The sequence below is a fragment of the Amphichorda felina genome (assembly GCF_050947745.1).
Source record: "Amphichorda felina strain 45539 chromosome Unknown scaffold_5, whole genome shotgun sequence".
Taxonomy (NCBI): domain Eukaryota; kingdom Fungi; phylum Ascomycota; class Sordariomycetes; order Hypocreales; family Bionectriaceae; genus Amphichorda; species Amphichorda felina.
This window is the reverse complement of record NW_028145045.1, coordinates 1,842,116-1,865,848: the sequence shown is the minus strand read 5'-3', so window position 1 is coordinate 1,865,848 and position 23,733 is coordinate 1,842,116. Positions and strand designations below refer to the sequence as shown.

General features: G+C 54.5%; 8 protein-coding genes across 8 annotated transcripts; 5 read left to right on the top strand and 3 right to left on the bottom strand.

Moving 5' to 3' along the window:
• Window positions 1-479: 479 nt before the first annotated feature.
• ACO1O0_005440 (uncharacterized protein) lies at window positions 480-2,553 on the bottom strand (the record flags this gene model as incomplete). Its single annotated transcript, XM_083194862.1, has 2 exons — window positions 480-1,293; window positions 1,346-2,553. The coding sequence occupies 2 exons, from the start codon at window positions 2,551-2,553 to the stop codon at window positions 480-482; spliced, it is 2,022 nt and encodes a 673-aa protein (XP_083049775.1).
• A 679-nt stretch (window positions 2,554-3,232) lies between these two features.
• Window positions 3,233-3,831, bottom strand: ACO1O0_005439 (uncharacterized protein; the record flags this gene model as incomplete). Its single annotated transcript, XM_083194861.1, has 3 exons — window positions 3,233-3,322; window positions 3,388-3,706; window positions 3,770-3,831. The coding sequence occupies 3 exons, from the start codon at window positions 3,829-3,831 to the stop codon at window positions 3,233-3,235; spliced, it is 471 nt and encodes a 156-aa protein (XP_083049774.1).
• A 733-nt stretch (window positions 3,832-4,564) lies between these two features.
• ACO1O0_005438 (telomere repeat binding factor family protein) lies at window positions 4,565-6,097 on the top strand (the record flags this gene model as incomplete). The annotated part of the gene is made up of 1 exon (XM_083194860.1): window positions 4,565-6,097. One exon carries the CDS (start codon window positions 4,565-4,567, stop codon window positions 6,095-6,097), a length of 1,533 nt encoding a protein of 510 aa, XP_083049773.1.
• A 796-nt stretch (window positions 6,098-6,893) lies between these two features.
• On the top strand, window positions 6,894-7,945 carry RPS4 (40S ribosomal protein eS4; the record flags this gene model as incomplete). The annotated part of the gene is made up of 3 exons (XM_083194859.1): window positions 6,894-6,907; window positions 7,043-7,465; window positions 7,606-7,945. The coding sequence occupies 3 exons, from the start codon at window positions 6,894-6,896 to the stop codon at window positions 7,943-7,945; spliced, it is 777 nt and encodes a 258-aa protein (XP_083049772.1).
• Window positions 7,946-11,347: 3,402 nt separating this feature from the next.
• On the top strand, window positions 11,348-13,145 carry DLD1_2 (FAD-linked oxidase-like protein; the record flags this gene model as incomplete). The annotated part of the gene is made up of 5 exons (XM_083194858.1): window positions 11,348-11,356; window positions 11,410-11,809; window positions 11,870-12,088; window positions 12,155-12,553; window positions 12,619-13,145. 5 exons carry the CDS (start codon window positions 11,348-11,350, stop codon window positions 13,143-13,145), a joined length of 1,554 nt encoding a protein of 517 aa, XP_083049771.1.
• A 796-nt stretch (window positions 13,146-13,941) lies between these two features.
• Window positions 13,942-18,309, top strand: ACO1O0_005435 (RNA dependent RNA polymerase-domain-containing protein; the record flags this gene model as incomplete). Its single annotated transcript, XM_083194857.1, has 1 exon — window positions 13,942-18,309. One exon carries the CDS (start codon window positions 13,942-13,944, stop codon window positions 18,307-18,309), a length of 4,368 nt encoding a protein of 1,455 aa, XP_083049770.1.
• Window positions 18,310-18,530: 221 nt separating this feature from the next.
• Window positions 18,531-19,972, bottom strand: ACO1O0_005434 (uncharacterized protein; the record flags this gene model as incomplete). Its single annotated transcript, XM_083194856.1, has 4 exons — window positions 18,531-18,599; window positions 18,751-18,983; window positions 19,268-19,344; window positions 19,566-19,972. The coding sequence occupies 4 exons, from the start codon at window positions 19,970-19,972 to the stop codon at window positions 18,531-18,533; spliced, it is 786 nt and encodes a 261-aa protein (XP_083049769.1).
• A 1,768-nt stretch (window positions 19,973-21,740) lies between these two features.
• Window positions 21,741-22,265, top strand: ACO1O0_005433 (uncharacterized protein; the record flags this gene model as incomplete). Its single annotated transcript, XM_083194855.1, has 1 exon — window positions 21,741-22,265. One exon carries the CDS (start codon window positions 21,741-21,743, stop codon window positions 22,263-22,265), a length of 525 nt encoding a protein of 174 aa, XP_083049768.1.
• Between the last annotated feature and the right edge of the window lie 1,468 nt (window positions 22,266-23,733).

Genomic DNA, 23,733 nt, shown 5'->3' with positions numbered 1-23,733 from the left:
GGCCCCTGTCTCCCGGCTTTGCGGGGCTTGAAACTACCAAAAAGAGAACAGGTTTCGAGCTGGGGCTCGGAGCGTTCTGAGCCTGTGGCGCCTAAGGGTCTGTTTTTATGTGCGTATGTGTGTGTGTGTGTGTGGAGGGAATGGGAGAGAATAACTCAATCATACCCAGGGATATATGTGCTGTATACCAGGCTCGGCTGTAGAATAGTTTTGGACGACATGTTGTTCTTTTTAAACACTGCAACCAATTTACCGTCTCTTCTTCTACTGTTTCCGGAGGCACGTTGTTTTCTTTTACTCCATGGGGGAACGGGATCAGACGGCGAGAGGCTGGGCAACTGGACTTGATTACATCGTTTCGAAAGAGACCACTGAAGTTGCAAACCTAATCGATTTCTACAGAAGAGCACCAAATACGCTGGGGCAGTATTACTTCCTAGGTATCTATGAAAACAAAACGCTGGCACTCCATTTGTACGCTACTGCTGAGCGACATACTCGGTCTTGATAGCGTTCCCATCCCCATCAATATCCTTCTCTTTGCGATATGGGTTCTTTCCGTAACTGATGAGGCGATCAATCTCCTTCCTGCCCAGGGTGACAAGGTCGAAGGAGGGGGGCAGGACGGCGTCGGTCATGAGGTAGTCAACCTTGAGGTTGCGGGCCTTGTCGCGGTAGGCCTGCTGGTGGCGGGGGTGCTCAAACTCGGCGTTGTCAACCTTCTCTATGAGGGACCAGGCGGCCTGGCGTTTCTGGATGAGGCGGACCAGGACGCTGGTGTCGTGGTCGGACCAGAAGTGGCGCTGCTTGGAGGACCAGGGGGCGGAGGCGGAGGCCCGGTCGCGGTGCTGCTTGGTGAGCCGGCGCTTCTCCTCTCGGAGGGCATCCAGATGGGATGTGGGTGGCGTAGCGGTGGAGCTTGGGGCGTCCATGGCGTATGAGGGGCGGGGGGGGGGCGGCATAGAAGATGACGGGGCTGGTGTCAGGGCGGTGCGAGTGGACTGGAGAATGTGAGAGATGGTGGCTGCCTTGCGCTTATCCACAGCGCGACCATCCTTCTCAAACCCATCGTCCTCATCACCTTCTTCTTGTTGTTCGTCTCCTTTAGCGACGGAAGAGGGTGGGGGACTCCCGAGAATGACTCTGTTGGTGTCGTCGTCGTGGTAGTCCGATGGAGCCGTTGATGCGGGACGCCGGACTTGCTGCTGTCGGTTTGAAGGCGGAGCGAGAGGTACTCGTCGACCAGCCCTGTCCAAAGCTCTCAATGATGTCTCGTCTTTGAAGAAACTCGGCCTGCGAAAATGTCAGTTCTGTGTTGGAAGAAGACCGACGGGACGGGACTTACATCTGCTGGTCGGAGGCCCGAATAATAGGCTGCGATTCAGCCTCGGACTCGGTGTAATCCTCGTTGATCAGCTCTTCGGCATCGTGGAACTCCTCCTCAGCTTTCCTGGCAAGGAGATCAAGTTGAGAGTTGTATACGCTCAGAATCCAGTCTCTGACGTCTCGGAGAATCATCTCCTGAGGAAAGCTTTCCCGCAGTTTATTTATAGCAACCGGCCGCTTTTTATGCGACTTGAAGATTTTGAAAATATGTTTGATCCTTTCCCAGAGCGACTCTTCCACCTCATCGTTCTCTCGACCACCTAGCGGCCTATGCGGCCCCTTTGTCAATAGGGCTGGGTAGTCAACATCTTCACCATCCGTATCGAATGGCTCGCAGAATATAGAAGCGAGAATGGGGAGGAAGTTGGCCTCTGCGCTGCTCTCAGCCATGGTTTCGATGAATCGCAGCGCGCGGATGCCAAGCGGTAAAGCGACATCCGGAGCAGAGTTGTCAAAGGGGACAAAGAGCTTGTAGAAGAAATCATCTAGCTCCGCTAGCCGATCGAGAACCTTTTCCTCACCTCCAGACTGAAGCATCTCAACAATATTCAGAGCTGATGCAAGATTCGCACATCCCAGGGTTAGTGCTCCTCTATGTGTATGCTGGCCAAAGTCACCGAGCGAGCCCCCTTCGATATCGATGAAGGGAAAGCCCAGGGGCTCCTCGTAAGGTTTTCGGATGATGTAGAATGTGTCGCGACTGAGTTGAAGCATTTGCTGATACAGGGCACTTCCTCGCTGTGGGCTGTTAAATTGGTTGAGGAGATTGTCGGTTGCGCTCGCCAGGTTGGGAAGGGCCATCCTCATAACCTTGCATCTTGTCGCCACAATCTCGTCATCGTCCTGTGACGCAGCTGGGATAGTGGCCTGGGCAACTCCCTCGCCATCATCATCTTCGGTATCCTGATTTGATGGCCTTGCTGGTGTTGGGGGCTCTGACGTTCCATGTGGTGCGGTGGGAGGAGCACCCCTCCGAGAGCCGATCCAGTGGGGTTTTATGCCAGTAGACTCTTGACTCCATCCAGAGCCTTCCCCGGGTATCTCCTCAGGTTCATGGCTTTCTGCCTTCTTCTTCTGGCCTGGCTGGGCAAGACCTCGACGCCTCTTGGCGGGCACGGCAGCCGGCGCGGCGTCTTGCTCTCGTTTCCCTCGACTTCTGGTATTCATGGCGCTGTCTAGGACTAGACCTGAGGTGCCTAGAGGTTGAAAATTTGCGCGCTTGAGTTCTGCTTGTCGATACGCGGTGCAGGAGGGAAAAGAAAGTTTGTTTATAATAGCTGTTTACCACCAACGGGCAAGCCAGCGACCAGAGTAACCAATCAAAAAAAGGTTACTGAACCCTAACCCTGTAAAATGATGCTGGAGCTTGCGCTCTGGTGCTGATTGGCCGCGGTGAGTCACCCCACATCTCTCGGCTTTCGCCATTATGCATTGGCGTCAAAGGCCAAGGGTGTACGAGTAATGGGTCAAACAACAGCTTGGAGTTTTCTACGACTACGTACAAACAGATAGTTGGTGTACTACTATAGTAAATTGATGGCATAATAGCAAGGAGAGAAGGGCGCGCCAAGTTGTTATGAAGCGTGTAAATTATGATACGACTTCCTCGTAGTTACCCAATCCCCAATGTCTCGGAGCATCTCGTACTTCGGTTTGTCCACCCACTCAACGGAACACCAATCTTTCCACTGACCAGGATCTTTCACAACTCCCATATTTGTGCACCAACTATACCTAGATTATGACTACACATGATGAAGGATGGGAGGTTTGACTCGTGCAATTCCGAACTCGGGTAGATATCCGGAGGCGCGTCGTACATGCACGCCATCTCGGCCTAGCCTCCTTATGCACGCTTCTTTGACGTCGGGACTGCAGCTCGGTCTTGCCCAAACAGACCGAGGAAATAGGCAGAGCGCATCATGAACAGGAAGATCTGGACGCAGAATTTCAGCTCATGTGTACAAGACTATCTGAGCCTCGGCAGCAGGATGGACTCACGGTGAAACCAATGTTTCCGCTCGTCACGGCATTCCACTCAAGCGGCTTCATGAGTTTTTCCAAACCCAGGGCATATGTGCTGAAGCCGACATGGCCAATGTCACCCAGCCAGAGGGCGAAGAGATAACCTTTGACGACTTTGGCCTCTGAGGTGGTGTGGAGGATCGCCAGGCCCATAAAGGCCATGAGCAGGTACAGATTCCCCAGCTGCCACGCCACCACGATGCTATTCTCGTTGACGCGAACAGGCTCTGTCTGAGGGACCTGCTCGCTAATAAACCATGCCGGGTCGATTACCGCGCCGCAGAACCCGGCGACGCTGCTCGTTATGTTAGGGCCTTGGGGGCGTTGCGGCCAGTCCCTATAGCAAGGCTTAACTCACAGCGAAATAGGCTCAATGACCGAAAACACCAGCCGAGGAATGGGGGGCAGGAGAGAGGCCATGGCTGCCGGGACGCTGCCAATTGGCAGCTAGGCACGGGCAGGAGTGATGGTCAACTGGCGTCGATGAGTTGAGAAGTGCTTCATTCCAGGTAACCTGTACATGACAATACCTGTAGGAAACTTGGTGCTTCACTGCGAGGTGCTTCGGGTAGCGAGGTACCGTCCCTGATGATCAGGCCATGGAGCGGCAGAACCCTGTCCTGAAACTGCCACTTCTATGCACCACCTGCCACCAAACAGGTATATAAGAATAGCTGCAGATATTAATCGGAGGGGCCTGACAAGTACTAATGTATATTGAGAGCAGCAAATCGAAGGACAATTGGACAGCGGGCGAATGGCTGGTGTCACGGGATTGGGAACGCCGACGACGGAAGTGGAATGAGGGTGGAGGATCAGCACTCAGCAAAGGGCCCCCCAGATCCAGGAACGGTTAGTCGATGGCCTGTTAGTGCAGCCGCAGGGTCCTAGACACACCACTAACAGTTGCCGTTTAGTCAATCACATGCGGCTACGAATACGGATACCTTCACGTGCAAACGTTCCGTCCGAGATGCATGGCGAGACCCTCTTCCAACGCCATAATGTCTGTGGTCCGCGAAACTGGCTAATCCTCCGGGGCCATGCCTTGAGCTCTTTTCTTCCCCGGCTATCTCCTTGACCTGTTCTCGTGTGTTTCCTCTTTTCTTTCTACTCAATGTGATGGTCCTGCCCTTCGACCCAGCAGCCCAGGATGGCTACCATCGAGCCGCGCTTGATCCACCTGCTCAACGACTCAACCACGCCCGAGCTTGCCAACGCTGACCTCCCGCCGTTCCACTCCTTGTCGCTTCCCGACGCTTCCGACCGCCCGCTCCCGCCACTCGAGCGGGATGCTGTACATCGTAGCGACCGAGTCGCAATCGATGGCTCCATCCGCTCGGTACCGCTGCATTTCGCCGTCGAGGACGAGGCGTCTTTTCATCACCGGACCGACGATGTCCACCTAGAGGGTAACTATGCGGGCAGCGCAGATGTCTACCCAATGCGCATGCTCTTGCGTGAGTCGGATGCCAACGAGTCGCTGTATCCCCTCGCCAGGATCCTCGACGAGGGGCCCGACGCGGCCTTCGACGACGCCGGCAACAAGAAGCGGAACCGAGGTCTGACTGCTAGGGAGGACTACCTGCAGCTTCCGCAGCCTGTCAAGAAGCAGAAGCCTGCCATGCACGCTTCGGTCATGCCGCCTATCATCAATGGCCTACATGAGCCGCCGCCGGACGCCGCGCTTTTCCCCCCCATTGCCTCGCGCTCCTTCCATGAGGGCGATTCGAGCCGCCTGAAGACTCTCCAAGATTCAAACCACACCTCGGATGATCAGCCTGGTACGAAACCGCGTTCTGACTCGGATAAGTCCCCCGGCAAGGGGAGAAAGCGGGCCACCAAGCCCAGGAGGAAATGGTCCGAGGAAGAGACAAACCATCTTCTTCTCGGGGTCAGCAAGCACGGAGTGGGAAAGTGGACGACGATTCTCGAGGATTTTGAATTCAATTTCAACGACCGCTCAGCGGGCGATTTGAAGGACCGGTTCAGAACCTGCTGCCCTGCAGAGCTTCGTGGTTCGAAGGGTGATGGTCAATCCACCACACCGACGCCTACGCGGTCGCATCAGCAGAGGCCCAAGAAGGGCTTGCATTCGGAGAACATCCTTCATGATGATGACGAGGGAAGTTCAGCCGGCATGATCACGCCTCCCACCGAGTCTGACGTGCCACCGCCGAAGCACAAAAAGACGCGAGCACACCGCAAGAAGCTGGAAGATTTGGAGAGCCTTGGTATACATGCACCGTTCAAGAAGTCCCTGCGACGAGAGCGGCGTCCCTTCACAGACCAAGACGACCGGGAAATTCTGGAGGGACTCGACAAATACGGCCCTGCTTGGACCAAGATCCAGCGGGATCCCAGCTTCCACCTCTCAAGCAGACAGCCTACGGATCTACGAGATCGAGTCCGCAACAAGTATCCAAAAATTTATCAGCGCATAGAGAAGGGCACCTATCAGGCCAAGGACGCAACCCGCAGCAACGACATTATGGAACCATCAGTAACCATGTCGATCGGCAACTCCCTCGAGCCGCCAAACCAGATGAATCGCACGGTCTCGAGAGAGGATGTTCCTAGGGGTCCTCCTTTAGCGCAGAGCTTTGAGTTTGGGGACTCAAGTACCCCACAGTGGCTAGGCGGCGAGATGGGCATCTCCAGACTTCTCCTTGACGACTCGAGATAAAAAGCAAAGATAGAGGTTTGGTATCGGGCAACTCCTCCCTAGCGGTTGGCCCACGGGATTCCTCACCGTCTTAGGAGGAGTGACAGACGATGAGGATGGTTGTATCAACATGTTGGATTTTCTGGGCGTTTGGATTCGAGGGAATTGTACACTGGGATACCATGTTTCACCTTTGGGTGAAGGACGAGGCAAAGGTTGCCAAGGACGAAACTTCGATGGCGTATGAAAGGGATTACCTAGACTCTGAACAATGGCGCACGCCAGCCTTCAGGTCATCCGGGTGAGAATACTGGGTCTTATTATGACATGAGGTGAGGAGATCAACGGGAGAGAAGTCATATTGGTATTAGGGTCGCTTCTGGACACGGGGTTGGGTCACTAGGTGCTCTGGTTATTAGTATTTTCACGTGCCAGTCTCGACAACTGTAATATAGGGGCAATAAGCGATGGCTTAGAATTCGCAAATACGAATCGTCTCGGGTGTACATCCCAATAAGTCAACAAAGTGTCACATGTCAGTGTGATCAGTGATAAGATACGGATTGGGTGCGATTGAGGTTCCAGGGTCCAGCTCGGCAGGTGAGGTGGGGGCATTTCTGTCACGTGATCTTTTGCGTGAGCTTTCACGTGACGTTTGCCATTTTTTTTGGCGGATGCAGGGAGGTAGGGCACAGAACCCCCACCGCTCTGGATGAAAAAAAAAGGTGGATAGGCATTTTGTATCTCGCCCTCACGACAACCCAGGCTCACCGGTCAACTTCCACACCAACAGTCGGCAAAACACCCAGTCGTCACCATGGCCCGCGGAATGTGAGTGCAATTGTCCTTACGGCCGTTGGATTGTGGAATGTGCCAATCCAGGCTCAATCAACTTTGGCAATGGCCGCCGTCGTCTCGTCTAGAGATCGATGCTCAAAGGAATCGTGGTCGCTGACTTTTTCGCAGCAAGAAGCACCAGAAGCGCCTTAGTGCGCCCTCGCACTGGCTGCTGGACAAGCTGTCCGGTGTCTATGCCCCCAAGGCCTCGGCCGGTCCTCACAAGCTCCGCGAATGCATGCCTCTGATCATCTTCATCCGCAACCGCCTCAAGTATGCGCTCAACTACCGCGAGACCAAGGCCATCCTCCAGCAGCGCCTGATCAAGGTCGACAACAAGGTCCGCACCGACATGACCTACCCCACCGGCTTCATGGACGTCATCACCATTGAGAAGACCGGCGAGAACTTCCGCCTCGTCTACGACACCAAGGGCCGCTTCACGGTCCACCGTATCCAGGCCGAGGAGGCTGAGTACAAGCTCGGCAAGGTCAAGCGTGTCCAGCTCGGACGCGGCGGAATCCCATTCTTGGTCACGCACGATGCGAGAACGTGAGTTCTGTCAGACATCATTCAGCCGTTGGATCAAGCTTTGGTCGATTCAGGTCGAACGAACCCGCATACGATGCGAGCTTCATCAGACGGCTGTATGTTCCCCCCGTATACCCTCATACTGACAGTTGATTCTCTAGCATCCGCTACCCCGACCCCCTGATCAAGGTCAACGACACTGTCAAGATTGACCTCGCCACTGGCAAGATCACCGACTTCATCAAGTTCGACACTGGCGCCATTGCCATGGTCACTGGTGGTCGCAACATGGGTCGTGTTGGTGTCATCACCCACCGTGAGCGCCACGACGGTGGCTTCAACATCGTCCACATCAAGGACGCCATTGACAACAGCTTCGCCACCCGCGAGAGCAACGTCTTCGTCATTGGCCAGGAGAAGCCCTGGATCTCCCTGCCCAAGGGCCGTGGTGTCAAGCTCACCATTGCCGAGGAGCGTGACCGCCGCCGCGCCGCTCTCTAAATTTGCGGTTGAGATGGGGAAAAATTAAATATCACGGCATGAGGACTGGAGTCTCGGATTTTGACGTTTGCTTTTTGCAGCTTTGACTACCCAGGAGCTAGCCAGCCCACGAGGCGTATGTGAAAAGACAAAGCATGAACAAATGCCTATTGGTCCGAGAGAATACACTGGCGTCACTGTGAATTTCTATCTTGCTGTGGTGGTTCCTACGTCCAAGTCAGGCAATTTCCGCAAGTGAGCTATGGATGTCTATGTCTGCTTCCCTAACACACCGTTGAGCTCCCCCATAACAGTCTCGACGCCACACCTATTTGCAACTCTTAGCCACGCTAGTCCCTCAGCCTGCCCGTCCAAATAGCCTTTCACTTGCCCTTCCGGGTATGAGCACTTAACTTGCCGCTAGATTGATGCGGACATTGTCGATGACCCGCAACGTTTTACATTCCGTCTTAAATTCAGGTTGCATGTTATGGAAACAGACACAAACAAAGTGATGCCATTTTTGTTACTGTAAACCTATGCAACCTTCGATGGTGGCCACGTCTGAATTTTGGTCCGAGGACTGTTAGTCTGTTACAGAGTTCTCTGAGCACGTCAGTTCACTCAACCCCTAGAGCCAGGACGGAACAATTCCCACATTGTGGCCTCTTCCGGATTCCTCTCCTTGAGGGCGGATAATATTGCACTGAATGTTTTTGTGCCCATTAGGAAGTTAAAACATAAGCCATCATCAGTCAGCTAGGCGTCTAGCTCCATCGACCCGAAGTCTTGACTCTTGACAGCGACGTCAAAGCCCCACAAGCCAGGCCCTTGGTTGCTCGTTGGGGTCACACATTTCCAAGTTGGCTCCAACCATCTCGTAATGGAATCGATGGACATCTGGGGAAAGTACCGGTCAGACTTAAAACGTGGGGTTTACTCTTCGGTAGCGATTTCGTTGTATTGCAGTTGGGAATATTTCAGAGCTCTGATAGGAAGCTTGACCGCCACGCTTTGCAAGTTGTTGGCTTTACTTTCCGGTGTTGGATGACGGGCACATTTTTGGGCTGACAACTATTATTTTCCCCATCGTCGTGAATTGACGGTGCTTCCTACATACTGGGTATAGATAGGAGTAATATTTGTTATCATCGGAATGGCAACCAATCATTTCCTCATCGTTGAGAGGGTTGTCTTGGTGTGTCGTGTGACGGGAACCTGACCGGTAGGATGCGAGATGCCGTCTCTGTCGTGTTGGCATATTCCAAGCCGTGCCAGCCATGATAAGCGTGCTTCAATCCCGCAGATGACCGTGCCCAACGAGGGCATTCGAGCTCCTGATGGGAAGCTGAAAAAAAAAACAAAAAACTAATGAATCCTTGCTGCAACCACTCGGTCCTAGACCTCGTCACCTGTACAGTCGCCTAGCCGTCGGGAGCCAAGTCTCATGGACGCGCATAACGTCGGCAACTTGTAGGGAGCCCGGTTGCATGGGTGCTTAGGTGTCTGCATACAGTGCATGTTGAAGTGTGGGAAGCAGGCCCTCTCTGTAGGTACGACTGGATTCGGGGTGCCATCCAAGCCAATCCCTCTGCACCTGCTGTGTAGGAGCTCCCGAAGGGTCGGCGGTGCGCCGATGGTGGAGCGATGGGTGGAGCCCGTCGGCGCCGCATTTCGGGCGTTGGGGGTCTCTTGGGGGTCTTCGTGCTCCCACCGTCCCACGCCTGTGGGAATCCTGGAAATCCCAAGAGGGAAAGCCCGACGGTCAGGCTCGAATCCGGTCGGCTTTGACAACCCGCCCATCAAACTTGAGCTTCTTGGCCCAGTTATCGACTCGTCTTGATCATGTCTGCCGTGCCACCCTCCTGGTGACAGAGCTACCTCGTCTCTCCATCATTATGATTGAATCTTGCCTGTTGCGGACCGCATTGAGGAGGGGCTGTCCCAAAATCCCCATCTAGCCAATGCCATCAACCCCCATGCTCCTAGGTGCTCGTCGCCGATATTGACAATTGACACGGTGCCGTTAACGGTCTCCAGTGCGCCAGATCACTGGTCGCAGGTGACCAACCGCAGGGGAAAGCCTGGCGCCTGCGGAGCACACTGCGGGCCACCGGCGCAACGGGAGAAGCCATTGAGAGAAAAATTTGACTAATGCAAATGCAGCCGAAGCAGCATGGAAACATTCACCGACCGGCCACGCTCAGACGTGGTGTGTTGCCCGAGGGTATCAAGTCAAGTATGTGCTGACAACTAGCACCTACTGACACCATGCTCCCGACGGGCCGTCGTTTGCATCCGGGTGTCTACCCGTAATAGTAGAGACTTTGAAGGATGAGAGGCATACCGGCGGAAGATGATAGAGGCGGGGTACGCCGACAAATCGGCTTGAATAGGCCGCTAATTGCTGAGGTCTCCAGGCTCGGAGCTGGCGGCGGTCGGGCCTTCGCCGGGCTCCATCCGTCTCAGTTGGTTCGTGAAGGACGAAAGGCATCCTGCCCTCAGTCGCCTCACTAACAACCCGGTGGATAAACCCGTCGATTGTCTCATCGCATGAGCTCCATTCTTTTCAACCACTTCGTTAGCGCCTCTCCCGAGCTGGTTAGCCAACTAACACGGGGGGTGATGGATTGATTCGAGCCCGTCGATTAGACCCTCGGGGGCCAGCACCCTCTGCGTGGAGCCTTGGCTTACCCTTGAGTCGTCCTGGCAGTGGAGTGCTTATATAGGTAGTATGCCTCCATCGTCGCGGCCCTCGTGCTCTCGTGACCATTTCTCCTCACGGCGTTCCCACTGAATCCGTCCGGCTCATTCTTGACGTACGAAACAGCCTGTGTCCTCTTCGACAGTCCGTTTTGGGTCTCCTGTCCGTTTAGCCACCCTAAGCAACATTCGCCCCTGTTTGCGAGGGCTTTCGACGCCGGTTCGTGATTCCGACTGTTGTTGTTCCAAACGAATACTTCGCGACTAGTAATAGTTCACCAAAGTGGGAATCGCCAATACCTCACCCAACCCGACCTATAACTTCCATATATTTTATCACCAACTTTTGATCGTTAGGAAGTGCGCCCAGTAGCTCTGGCTTTTGGTGACTTTTTTTTTTATCAAACCAACAACCATATAAGAGGTTCCGGGATGTCGAGTAGGAACGGAATCGGAGCGCTGCTCCGGCGCGGAAAATGCCAGGCGGCCCGTCGGTCTTTCACGACCAGTGCTGCTCGTGGTAATGCCAGACCCGCCGGTCAAGGATGCACCCCAAACGTCGGCAAGTCATGGTCGAGCCGAGGAGTCCTTGCTGTCGCAGGAGCTGCAGGTATTCTGGGCTGGGGAGTTGCGAAGGCACAGAAGGGGGACGGAAAAGGCAGCGAGAGCACATTCCTATCCGGTTCTAAGCGGGAACAGCGGTACGCGACGATACCAGAGATGGAGAAGGTGAGTGATCCTCCTCGGGAAGCGTGGGCTTGCAATTAACAATCGCTCCGTAGGCGATAAAGCAAATCACACAAGAACTCGGGGGCGAAGATATCATCTCGACGGACCCGGAAGACCTGCACGCTCACGGATACTCAGAGTGGTCAACAACAAACCCTGACAACCTTCCCGTGGCGGTGGCATACCCTCGCTCGACAGAGCAGGTGGCGACCATCGCGCGTATCTGCCATGAGTATCGTGTGCCCATCATCCCGTACTCGGGCGGCTCGAGTCTGGAGGGAAACTTCTCGGCGCCTTACGGAGGTGTCAGTGTTGACTTTGCGTACATGGACAAGATTATCCAGTTCAACAAGGAGGACATGGATATTGTTGTGCAACCGAGTATCGGATGGCAGGACCTGAACGAGAAGCTGGCTCAGATGGATAGCGGCTTGTTCTTCCCTGTAGACCCTGGTTGGTTGATGCCCTGGAGGTTTTGAGATGGGGATTTCCAACTAACGTTGAATGATATAGGACCGAGTGCCAAGGTTGGAGGCATGATTGGCACCAACTGCTCCGGAACCAACGCGGTCAGGTACGGGACGATGAAGGATTGGGTTATCAACCTAACCGTGGTGCTGTCTGACGGGAGGATCATCAAGACTCGCCGGAGACCACGCAAGTCGTCGGCCGGGTACAACCTGAACAGTCTCTTTGTCGGATCTGAGGGAACCCTGGGTCTTGTCACCGAAGGTACGTGGGGAGTCTGGACGCTGACCATGATGGCGGAAATAGAGGATAAGTGCTAACATGCGACAGCGACGCTCAAGCTGGCCATCGTCCCCGAAGAGCAGTCGGTTGCCGTCGTGACGTTCCCGACAATCAGGGATGCAGCGTCGGCAGCGGCTGGAGTGATGCAGGCGGGAATCCCTGTGGCAGCAATGGAGTTGATGGATGAGGTGCAGATGAAGGTGGTGAATCTGGGCGGGGCCACCGCCCCTCGCGAGTGGAAGGAGCTGCCCACGCTCTTCTTCAAGTTCTCAGGCACCAAGGCGGGCGTCAAGGAGAACATCGGGCTCGTGCAGAGCATCACCACGGCCAACAAGGGAGGCAACTTTGAGTTCGCCAAGGATGCTCGCGAGCAGAAGCTGCTGTGGTCTGCCCGCAAGGAGTCTCTGTGGTCGATGCTGTCGCTCCGCAAGGGCGGTGAGGATGTCTGTAAGTTTGCCATATGTTGCCCCTCGAATCATTCGTGATACTTGGTACTGACATGCAGCCCCTAGGGAGCACGGATGTGGCTGTTCCGTTCAGCCGTCTGGCTGACATTATCGAAGTGAGCAAGAAGGAGATGGACGACCTCGGCCTCTTTGCCAGCATCCTGGGCCACATTGGCGATGGAAACTTCCACGAGAGTATCATGTACAACCGCAATGACCCAGAGGAGCGCCAAAAGGTTGAGAAGTGCGTCAAGAACATGGTCAAGCGCGCCCTGAACATGGAGGGTACTTGCACCGGCGAGCACTCCATCGGTTGGGGCAAGAAGGAGAGCTTGTACTGGGAGGTCGGCCCGGAGACGCTCAGCGTCATGGGCGCCATCAAGTCATCGCTCGACCCGCTCTGGATCATGAACCCAGGCAAGATTATGGACGTGCCCTGGATGGCCGATGAGTACGCAAAGGACCACGCCGTGGACCCTGTGCGCATGCCGGCGCCCGCGGCCAGCAAGGCTGCCCAGGCCTCCCAGAAGCAGCCCAAGGACTGGCCTATTGGCCTAGGTGGCGCGGCCCTGTCGGCGACCAAGGAGTCCTGATACCCTCAAGGAGGGACTGTAGTGAATAACATTATGGGGTCTGTTTAGAAAGGTTTGACCTGGAAAAGTTTTCTCTTGTTTCCGTTGGCAATCATGAGCATTCGGAGGGTTTGTGGGTTCTCGGACGGGGCTATGCATCACTTAGGTACGCGGACGCAAACAAATACACAGCATTTGCCAGGTACATAGTTACGACGAGAGGCCAATCATATTCATATGGTTAGTGTAAACGCTCCTTGATGCCAACGAGTGGGAAACAACGAAACAGCAATTGACTTGTTCCACCTCACTCACGGGACACAAAGAGCTGGAAATCGCCCACTTGCTGATTGTTCTCTATAGACTATAGTCCACTGCCACATCTTGATTAGCCCTCACGAAGCAATCAAACACTCCATGCTATCTGGTTTTCTAATTCTGGGGGTGTGCGATGCTTGACTTACTGGGACCAGTCTGTCGACCGCAGAATGGTTTAGGGGACTTTGCTCGGTATGAGGCTCACCTCCTCCATCCAGGCTTTCTGGCTGTCTATAATAGTCCTCTATAGCACCTTCGGTCCTTGGCTGTCAAAGATACTAAGTAGCTTACCTACTACGTCAGCGAGTACTATCTACAGTGCTCTGACACTGCCAATCTAGAACTCGGCAAGAACCACCGGGCACGTCCTCCATTTGCATTCATTATCCCTCCTTAGTATCTCTCCTCTGTTTCTTCGCTATAAATTCTCCTCTTGCACCTCCTCTAGACCCTCACACCTCATTCCACCTACCCACTCTTCGTCTTCAACATCTCCATAATGTTGGAACCGCCGACGCCTTCTAATTCCCCAAGGCCACCTTCAGGATCCCCTGGTAGGCAGCCATGGCCTGCTCGTACTGTCAACATCCGCCACCGTGGTGTGTGTGGTGTCCAGTATGAGGGCTCTAGTGATGACCAACTATCCTCTGGCACAACGACAGAAGACTGGGAGCGTTGGTCCGACATCACTCTTAGGCTGGACGGGCTGCCCCCAGAGACCGAAACCGCTCACCTGTTTGAATGGTTCTCCAAGGAGGGCCGCATCGCCTGGATAGACATTTTCGCATCTCAATCTCAATTAGCCCCAGATCGGCCCGTCTCAGCCAAAATCAGATTCGAACCTCCGCCGAAACGAAACTTCTGGGCCAACGGAAAATACGTCGTTCGCCATCCAAATCGCCAGCAGTACCCCAGCGGCCTTACCATCTCGGTTGCTGCCCCGCGAAATCCTCCTCAGCAATGGATAAGAAGTACAAACGACCCTGAGCGTATTTATCCTATCCAGATCAAGCTCCGTTTGCAAAGCCTTGATATTGGTGTCCAAATGGGCAACGACTGCATGAAGACTATGAAGACTGTGGACCCCGTCAAGGGCCGTGATTTTAGGCTTGAACTCAACACTAGATCCAAGACGATCAGTGCATACTTTTCGCTTCCAGCTCAGTACAAAACTTGGAGCGGAACAAGAGACTTCAGGTTCAAGGTCGACATAGCAAGTATGAAGACCATACACCGTACGGCTCTTGACAAGGGCTCTTGCTCTCTTGTGATGCCCTTGTCGCTTCCGCCCCAGTACTTTTTCAAGAATGAGGATCCTCGTAAGACAATGTCAACTGATCTCAAAACTTGGAGTCTCCAGGATACCTGGTATCGAACAACTGATGTGTCCGAGGACCTCTTGGCTTCTTTCAAATATCCAGTCGCGTTGCACAGCGACGTAGCCGACCCTGAGTACATGGAGGTTGGACGATGGACAACCTTCCGATTTGTTCTCGAGACCAACAGCAGTGAAGCAATGACCTCAGCCCAGCAGCTTCGCTTCGCCCTTGAAGACTTCAACATTATGTACAAGGACTCCCCCAATTTTGAAATAACTCCGAGGGACAAGCCCCTCATTTGGACACTTCTGGACCATCCCCCAGTTGCTCAGACGCACGGGGGCGCGCTGGCTTTGCTCAAGTCAACCTCGCAGGTGATTCATCTCGAATTCCCAGTGCGCTATCAGCTTGAGGTCTGCATCTCCCGAGGAATTCTGAACGAGTACACCATCTCCGAGGAGTTCCTCCTCAAGCTCTCGGACATGGACCCTATCAAGGCAAGACTTCGGCTGGAGTTTTTCATGGACCAAAACATTCAGCTCCAAAACCCGATGAGCTTGTTCACGAATCCGGATGCTGAAGCATACTACCCAAACCCTCGGCTGCCTCACTACTGCACATTGGTCAGGAAGGCAACCGTCACCCCAACAACCATCCGTTTCAATACCCCCAATGCCGAGACGTCAAATCGAGTGATGCGCAAATATAACCTGCTACAGGATCGATTTCTTCGCGTTCAGTTCTTGGAAGAATCCGAGCAATCACGTATTGGTATGTTCAAAGACCAGAATGACGCCCTTTACACGCGGCTACTTCGAACGGTGCATCAAGGCATTCGGATTGGCGACAGGCACTACGAATTTCTCGCCTTCGGTAGCTCGCAGCTCAGGGAATGCGGTGCCTACTTCTTCTGCCCCACTAATAACACGTCCTGTGACGATATTCGCGAGTGGATGGGACAATTTGATCATATCAAAGTGGTGGCAAAGTACGCGGCCCGTCTTGGGCAGTGTTTTTCGACTACAAGGGAAATCAGGGGCATCCATGTCCCCAGAATCCGAGAGATCCCTGACATCGAGAGAAATGGCTACTGCTTCAGTGACGGCGTGGGGATTATTTCAGCCTTCCTCGCCCGCATCATCATTGAAGAAATGGAATTGGATGTATTCGACGAGCCATCTGCTTTTCAGTTCCGAATGGGGGGCTGCAAGGGGGTGTTGACAGTATGGCCTCAGGCGAAAGGGATGGAGGTCCTCATCCGCCAGTCCCAAGAGAAATTCAAGACAGCTCTCAACAATCTTGAGATTATACGTTGTGCAAAGCTGGCTACCGCGACTCTGAATCGTCAGACCATCACAATCCTAGAATGCCTGGGAGTCCCACCAATTGCCTTTCTGGATCTCCTCGACTACCAGTTACATCGGTTTGAGAATGCCATGAAGGATAAGAGCGTGGCGGTAGAGCTTCTCACTCAATTTGTTGACGAGAACCAGGTCACGCTCGTGATAGCAGAGTTGCTCAAGTCTAACTTCATTGGCGACGGTCTCAGCGAGCCATTCGTGACCAGCATCATTAGCTTGTGGAGATCATGGTCTCTCAAGCTTCTCAAAGAAAAGGCCAGGATTCAAGTAGATCAGAGCGCCTTTGTACTGGGCTGTGTTGACGAAACTGGGTCGTTGAGGGGTCATTTTATCGCCACAGAAGGGTCCAAAGAGCAAGACATCAACAAACTTCCCCAGATCTTCCTGCAACTTTCCGATCCCAAGAACTACAACAAGACCAACATTATACAGGGCGTGTGTATTGTTGGCCGAAACCCGTCGCTGCATCCAGGGGATATCAGAGTGGTCCAGGCTGTTGATGAGCCCAAACTGCACCACCTGAAGGATGTAGTGGTTTTCTCAAGCACTGGGGATCGGCCGGTTCCAAACATGCTCTCAGGTGGTGATCTTGATGGCGATGACTTTTTCGTCATTTGGGATAGGACTCTGATTCCCAAGGAATGGAATCATCCGCCGATGAACTATTCCGCTTCAAAGTCAATAGAGCGCAAAGAGGGTGTAACTGTGAACGATATCAAGAATTTCTTCGTCTCATATGTCAAGAACGACGTTCTTCCCCTTGTTGCCGTCTCGCACCTGGGGTTTGCTGACGAATTAGGCCCCAAATCGAAACTTTGCCTGGAGCTTGCAGATATGCATTCACAGGCAGTTGACTTTCCGAAGACGGGCGAACCAGTCAAATGGAGTAGAAGGTTTCAGCCTCGAAGGTGGCCACACTTTATGGAGAAGAAGCACTCATATCCATCCAAGAAAGTCCTTGGTCGGATCTATGACAAGATAAGCCGTCAGCCGGTCGAATTTCGACCTGACTGGGAAGACGAGTTTGATCCAAGGATTCTTGGCCGCTTCAAGTTCGACAATGAGATGCTAAAAGCCGCAAGAAAAATCAAGTTGCAGTACGACACGTCTGTCAGACGTATCCTCGCTCAGCACAATGTGGGCACTGAGTTCGAGCTATGGACTGGCTTTGCCATGTCTAAGCCTGCCGTCGGCTCCGATTACAAGCGTCAAGAACATCTGGGCAGAGAATACGATGCTCTCAAGCAGCGATTCCGGGAGATGTGTTACGAGGCGGCAGGGGGGCATAATCCTGACAAAATCGATCCATTCGTTGCTGCTATGTACAAGGTTACCGAGGAGCAGATCAAGATTGCGTTGTTTGAACACAATCGAGGACCAGTCAATGAAGGGGGTCACATTGTCGGGCCTCGTCGACTTGAGACCAGATCCATGCCCCTACTCAGTTTCCCATGGATCTTCCACTGGGTGATGATTCGCATCGCGCAGGGGGCTAAGTATGACGGCCGTAATTCCATGCTGGCACCAGCCAGGCGTCGAAACCAACCCCAGTTCCACCGCAACGTCAAGGTACACGGTAACATTGCGTCCGCAGAAGGTAGTGGAGCATCTGCTATGAGCCAAGGGGATGCCTCTGAGGGGCTGAACATTGCTGCCGGACGTCATGACCACGATTCTGAAAGCACGAGCGGCGATCTCCAGCGTAGTGACGATGTTCACCAAGTTGGTGCAGCAGCTAGCTTAATCGACGAGGGATATGTCTCGACCCAGTCTTACGAAAAAGAGCCAGAAGACCCGTCTACAAACCTTATTTCCGTCTCCGCTCTTCCTGCACGTGTTGACGATAGGGCTACTGGTACGAGTACAAGTAGGGGCTTGGAGGAGTTTGATACTGAGACATGCCATCCCCTGGACAATGCAGACATCCACCAGCACGAGCATTCGCGATCGACATGCCAGCTAGAGCACGAGTGTGACACGGCAACAAACCGGAAAAGATTGTCCAGAGTTACATTAGAGGTTGATAGGAGCCAGTCTCGGACAGGTGACGATACCAAGGTTCAGAGAGGTGAGAAGTCGACCGGGCCACATGAGGAACACGTTGGCGAAACTGCAGAAAGCTTCCACAACCAAGGGGTTGGTGGGTCGCTCATGGATCGGCTGCTTGAGATGGGGATGAATGGCTAGGCCCCGGTGGGTACAGGCGGACGCCGATGGGCCTCAGCATATCCTTGGCATTAAGGCGTATTTCTTGGTCGAGATAGGTTGAGTAGATCGATGTCGTCTAGAATACCCGTATCCGTACTTCCGCTAAAATCCAGAGATGGCTTATCGTCATGGTGTGTTACTTTACCCGTAGGTGGCGTTGGTACCAAGCAATGCCGGCTGAAAAAGCCTTCTTCTCCAAGTCATTTCCTGACGCACAGGTCGGTTCGTAGCACCCATTTCTCGCCGTCAAGGACTTGTCGCCCTTCGTGCTGCAAGGATCGTACGATGATCAGCAAGCCGTTTCCCACTTGCTCTTGAGGTTGACTCGGAGAATGCGAGGTAGTGGCGTCAAGGGGGCGGGGTGTTGAGAAGAGAGACAAGAAGAGAATTTATCATTAGGGGGGGAGGAGGGTGACGAACCAGGAGACAGTCGTCACCATGCTTATGCAGGAGGAGCATGCCCGTTTCGAGCGGCACGGCAATCTCCTCAGCTGCTGATTTGCGGTCGCGTGGGTAGAAGACGGTCTCGCCGCCGACGCAGCCCTCAGCGGCCGACGTGAGGTAGAGGAGCAGGGTCCATGTCGTGCGGACGGGGATGGGGAGGGGCTCCTCGGGGGTATCTGAGGGCAGGATCAGGGAGTTGGAGTCGTCGTCTGTGTGGCGGATCGGCTCGTCAGTGTGTGGTCCTCTGTTGCGGAGGCGCGTGGAGCACTGGACAGAGCGAGAGAGGGATAATAGGTGAGACTGGAGAGAGGGTGAGACTGGGGGACCGTGAGGCAGGCCCTCGAGGTGTCTCATGGCGTGGAGCACAAAACAAGTGACAAGTGAGACAAGGGGAAAGGGGAGCAGGCAGGCAGGCGCCTCCAAGGGTACAGGGGTGGTGTCCTCTCGCAGGGCCGTACGGCGTATGGCGTACGAGTTGACGACTCTCACTCACAGTGGCAGTCAAAGTATTGGCCCTTGGAGTATCGGTAGACGCGAATGTTGGGGCTGAGGCCGACAGGTTCGCCTCCCCTACGGATGAAGAGCGGTGCATTAGCCTATGCGACTTCGCTAAAAGGACCCAAGGGTTGGCATCGTGGCGCTGCCATATAACCAGCCACAATTTCCAGGTTCCTGTTGTAATACGAGACGAAGCCTCAACGCGGAGATTCATGGCACACATCCTTGTCTAGGGCTGGGAAGATGTGATATATCAGGAGTAACTGTAAGGAGCAGGGCCAGCTGTTACTCACCACAGGTCCTGCATGTGGTGGTTGCCATGAACAAGAGCGTCCTTGAGGCCGGTCTGCTCCCAGAGCCTGCGCGCAAAGAGCAGATCGTCAATCTGGAAGCGGTCGTTGACGCGGACAGCCTCGCCACGCTTAGGGCGGGAGGGGGTTGTCTGCATGGGCAAGGTCCTCAGGAAGCTAACGTAGTCGCGGCAGAGCGAGCGAGGGAAGAAGGAGGGCAGCAGGGCGATCTTGGGGGTGGCATCGTGCAGCTCGGCAGTTAGGTCGACGACGGGCAGCGGAGGTTTGAACTGCGGCCACGAGGGCGGAGTGGAGAGGGTGGAGGGAGCCGCGCCGGGCTGGGCAGACGTTGTCGATGTGTCTTTGTTGGCCGGCTTGTTGGACTTGCTGGACTTGTTGGGCTTCGGCATGGTGGTGATTCGGAGGTCCAACAAGACGCGGACGTGTACTACGAAGAAGTAAATAATAAAGGTGTTGTTGGGCGACGTCTCCTCCAACGGGCGCAGCGGCGACAGGGAGCGACACGAGGCGACAACAAAGCCCGTGTCTCGAGACAGCGGCAGACGGGTGTGCTTTGCGGCGTCTCGCGAGTTGATGTCGTCTCCAGACCCCAAGCTGGGACTTGATTCCAGGTTTCCAAAGGCTAGGCTGCAGGGAGAAGTGGAAGAGGACTAGTGGCCAAGGCGCCAAATTGGTCGTGAGAGATGCCAGATCCAGCAGGACGCAGAATGGGCTTGCCTGGAACCGATCGTTTATGCCGGAAGACTGCCGCGGGATGGCTGGCGGGATGACGGGATGACGGGATGACGGGATGGTGGGAGGGGGAAAAGGACGGAGACTGTGGAGGCCGTGGAGGCCGTGGAGGCCATGGAGGGTCGTCGACTTGTCGAGGCTGGCAGAGGGTGGCAGAGGGGGAGGATGATTGGAGGAGGGGCAGATGTCGAGGCAGGAGGACAAGGGCCTGCTCACCAGGTCTGGCCTGGTTCAAGTAGGCGATCCGGGCGGCCGGATAGTCGGGGACCCAGATGCGCGGTCCGTTCAAGATGGATGGATGGCAGGTGATTCGCAGATCGAGTGCTGATCGATCCGCGAGGCGACTGTTCTGTAGGTAGTACCAGGACGAGTAGAGTCGGCGACGCGCCTTCAACCTCGTGCAGCATGCCCTGTCCAACTGCAGTATAGTTACTATGTAGGTAGTCTGCAGTCTGCAGCCTGTGGCCCTGTGGCCCTGTGCAGTCTTAGCACCACCAGCTTAGCTACCTACGACGTAGCTACGTCGTACCAGCACCAGCAGCAGCAGTGCGGTCCGCCACTGTTTAGTGGGGCCGTCTTCGTTGCCTATGGCATGTATTTCGTGCTTCTGTACTATTTTAGCAGTGCTACGGATACTATTATTATTTTTCCTGCGTTAGTTCGTTGCAGTGCTAGGCTCGCCGCTCGAGCCCCTCCCAGGAAACGGGCACTTGGAACGCTCAACGGGTGATGATGTCAAGCTGGGTTCCTTTTTTGATTACTATTCATTCGTTGCTGGGGTCGACTCTGGCGTGTATGCGCCAGCAACTGCGACTCTACCAGGTACTACGAGTACGGATACAAGGCCATGGAGATAGCTGGAGGCTACTGGGGTTACACCGCTTGCCACCACAGGCCAAGCCTCGTGACAACGATAGGCCCCGCCAACGTGCATCGTCATGTGACCTGCCTTGGACGACAACTCTTCCAGGTTCGACCAGAGCAAGGCTCCAATACTGTAACGCTCCAGCCTGGCCCGTTGAAACAAAAACAAAATTGGGTTTCCATTTCTTCCACACACGTTCACCAGACTTAGGAGGCGAGAAGATGAACTTTCCAAACAAAAGCCGTAGTATTCGCAAACCAAAACCTCCCTGGCCAAGCAAAACTCTTAGTTGCATAAGCGAGGGAGGTCGTCTTCCCTGGCGCCTCTTGCCTGAAGAGGCTGCATGTCTGTCCGTCAAACGTCTTCCCAATGGGCCATTGAGTTTCAAGCTTTCAAGCATCCCTCACATTCCAGGTCCTCGCCAAACCCGTTCACGCCGTTCCAAGTGGCGCCCCCACCTGCACGCTTGCACGCTTGCGCATGCCGGATAGGCAAACGTCTGTTCTGTCTCGCCTGTCGCGCCCGTCTCTCCTGAGCGCTGCTCTGTGGACGTTTCAGCCATGGAACGCCTAACTACCGCCCCCCCCGGAGATGAAAGAGCTAAAGCCCCGTCGCCATTCTCACGCCAACTGAGGCAAGTTGGCCTCTGTATCGCCGGCGCTGGCTTCCTGGCGGCCTCCATTGCCGTCTCCAGGCGTTCCGTCCTGCGACTGAGAGCCGCCACGATCCCACCCTTCTACCTCTCCAACCGCCATCCCGCAAGCAAAGGTGATTCCCAGGACCGTGGACTGCTGGCTGCCCGCGCCCTGGGCCTGGCAACCCTCAATGTCATGAGTTTCGGGATCATGCTCGTCGGTGGCATCTCCTGGGCCTTTGACCTGTCGTCCATCGACGAGCTGCGGGAGAGAACTAGGAAGCAGCTGGCAAGGCCAAGCAACCTCAGCACGGAGGACGAGGCGCAGGTGGAGGCAGAGATGGAGAAGCTTCTCGAGAGTGTCTACTCAAAACTGGGGATACCGCGTCCTCCCGCCGAGTCGGAAGACGACGCGGAGCCGCGGGCAGGGAAGACCGACGGCAAGCAGTGATGTTGCAGTTATTATTACCAGGTACCCAAATCCACCAGGGCCATCATAGGCTCCATAGCCCATGGCCATGCATCGCCAGTGCACCACCCACTTCCCGCACCGGAATGCATCCCTACGCACGTGCTTCCGCAGATCGATCTTGGCTGCTGGCGTTTTAGTACGTTGCGACCATCGCAGGCGAAGAGACATCTTCGCCTGAAATATGTATAGCTACAGGACACGATCCTAAAAGCAAGCAACTCGGAAACTAAACCGCATAGCATTAATGGAAACACAACCTCTCCCTCGCGCTCTACTCGTATATATTACATGCAGTACTTATTATCTCTTCTCTCCCCGTTTGGTACTTCTCAACGTGGATCCCCAAGCACAGAGCCTTTCGCGCTCCATCGTGGAAGGAATCAGTGCGTCTTCGACAGGCGAGAAGGCGAGAACCACATTTCCTGATCTTCAATTCCCCACGGTTTCCAGTCGGAATCTCCGTGGAGCAGCGTCGAACAGCCAATGGGGCGGGTATCGCCGGTTAGACCACTATGCGGGCCTCATTCTGGATTGAGCCACTGAGACGCCGCTTTCTTTTCTTTTTCTTCTTCACCCCCCAGAGCCTCGCGAGTTGGTGAGTCGCAGCCGATCTGGGGGGCGGGCAACCCCCATCGAAACGCTTCTGCCTGCCCGCTTCGAGCCGTGGCATGGCAGAAATTTCTACCTGTAGGTTGGCCGTATGCCTATGGAGTACTCCATACTCCGTACTCGTACAGTACCCTAGAACGGCTCCTGGTCGACCCGAGACACCATCCAGACCTTTGCGCTTAGAGGCCATGAACAGTTTTACGAGTACAAAACGAGACACATCCCAGCAACCTAACGACTATGTATACATTAGTTCCCCGAAATGTGGGTACTTATCAAGGCCATGTCCTGGGGGCCATTTCATGGATTCTCTTCCCAAGACGTCTTAGCACAACACGCGGCAGTTCAACCGCCTCACTCCCAATGCAAGCCATAGCGTTGTATTCCCCGACGACCAAGCACTTGAAGTTTCGGCGTTTAGCTTGAGACCAATCCGCCCATGGGGCCCATGAGCCATGGCCATGCGTCGAGATGGATGGGCGCCTCTGATATCCCTACTGGGGTTCCCTACTCGATGAGCTTCCATGCAGATACGAGTACGGCAGAGACCAACCAGGCCACAACGGTGCCTTTGGGGTATAAATATAGCTGATGAGGATGCACTCGCTCTCCGCAAAATCTTTTACTACTATCCTTCATCACTCGATGTGCACTTACACCTGTCAAACCAACGAAAATGGTCGAGGTGCAGTACAATTTCCAGGGCTCCATTTGGACATATACCTATGCCAGTGGGCCCGGTGCCGGCACCATCTTCTTTCAATCGCCACAACGGTCATGGAGCAATAGACGCAAGTCACTCGTCGTGCGACAGGCGAACTCAGATAAGGAGAACGAG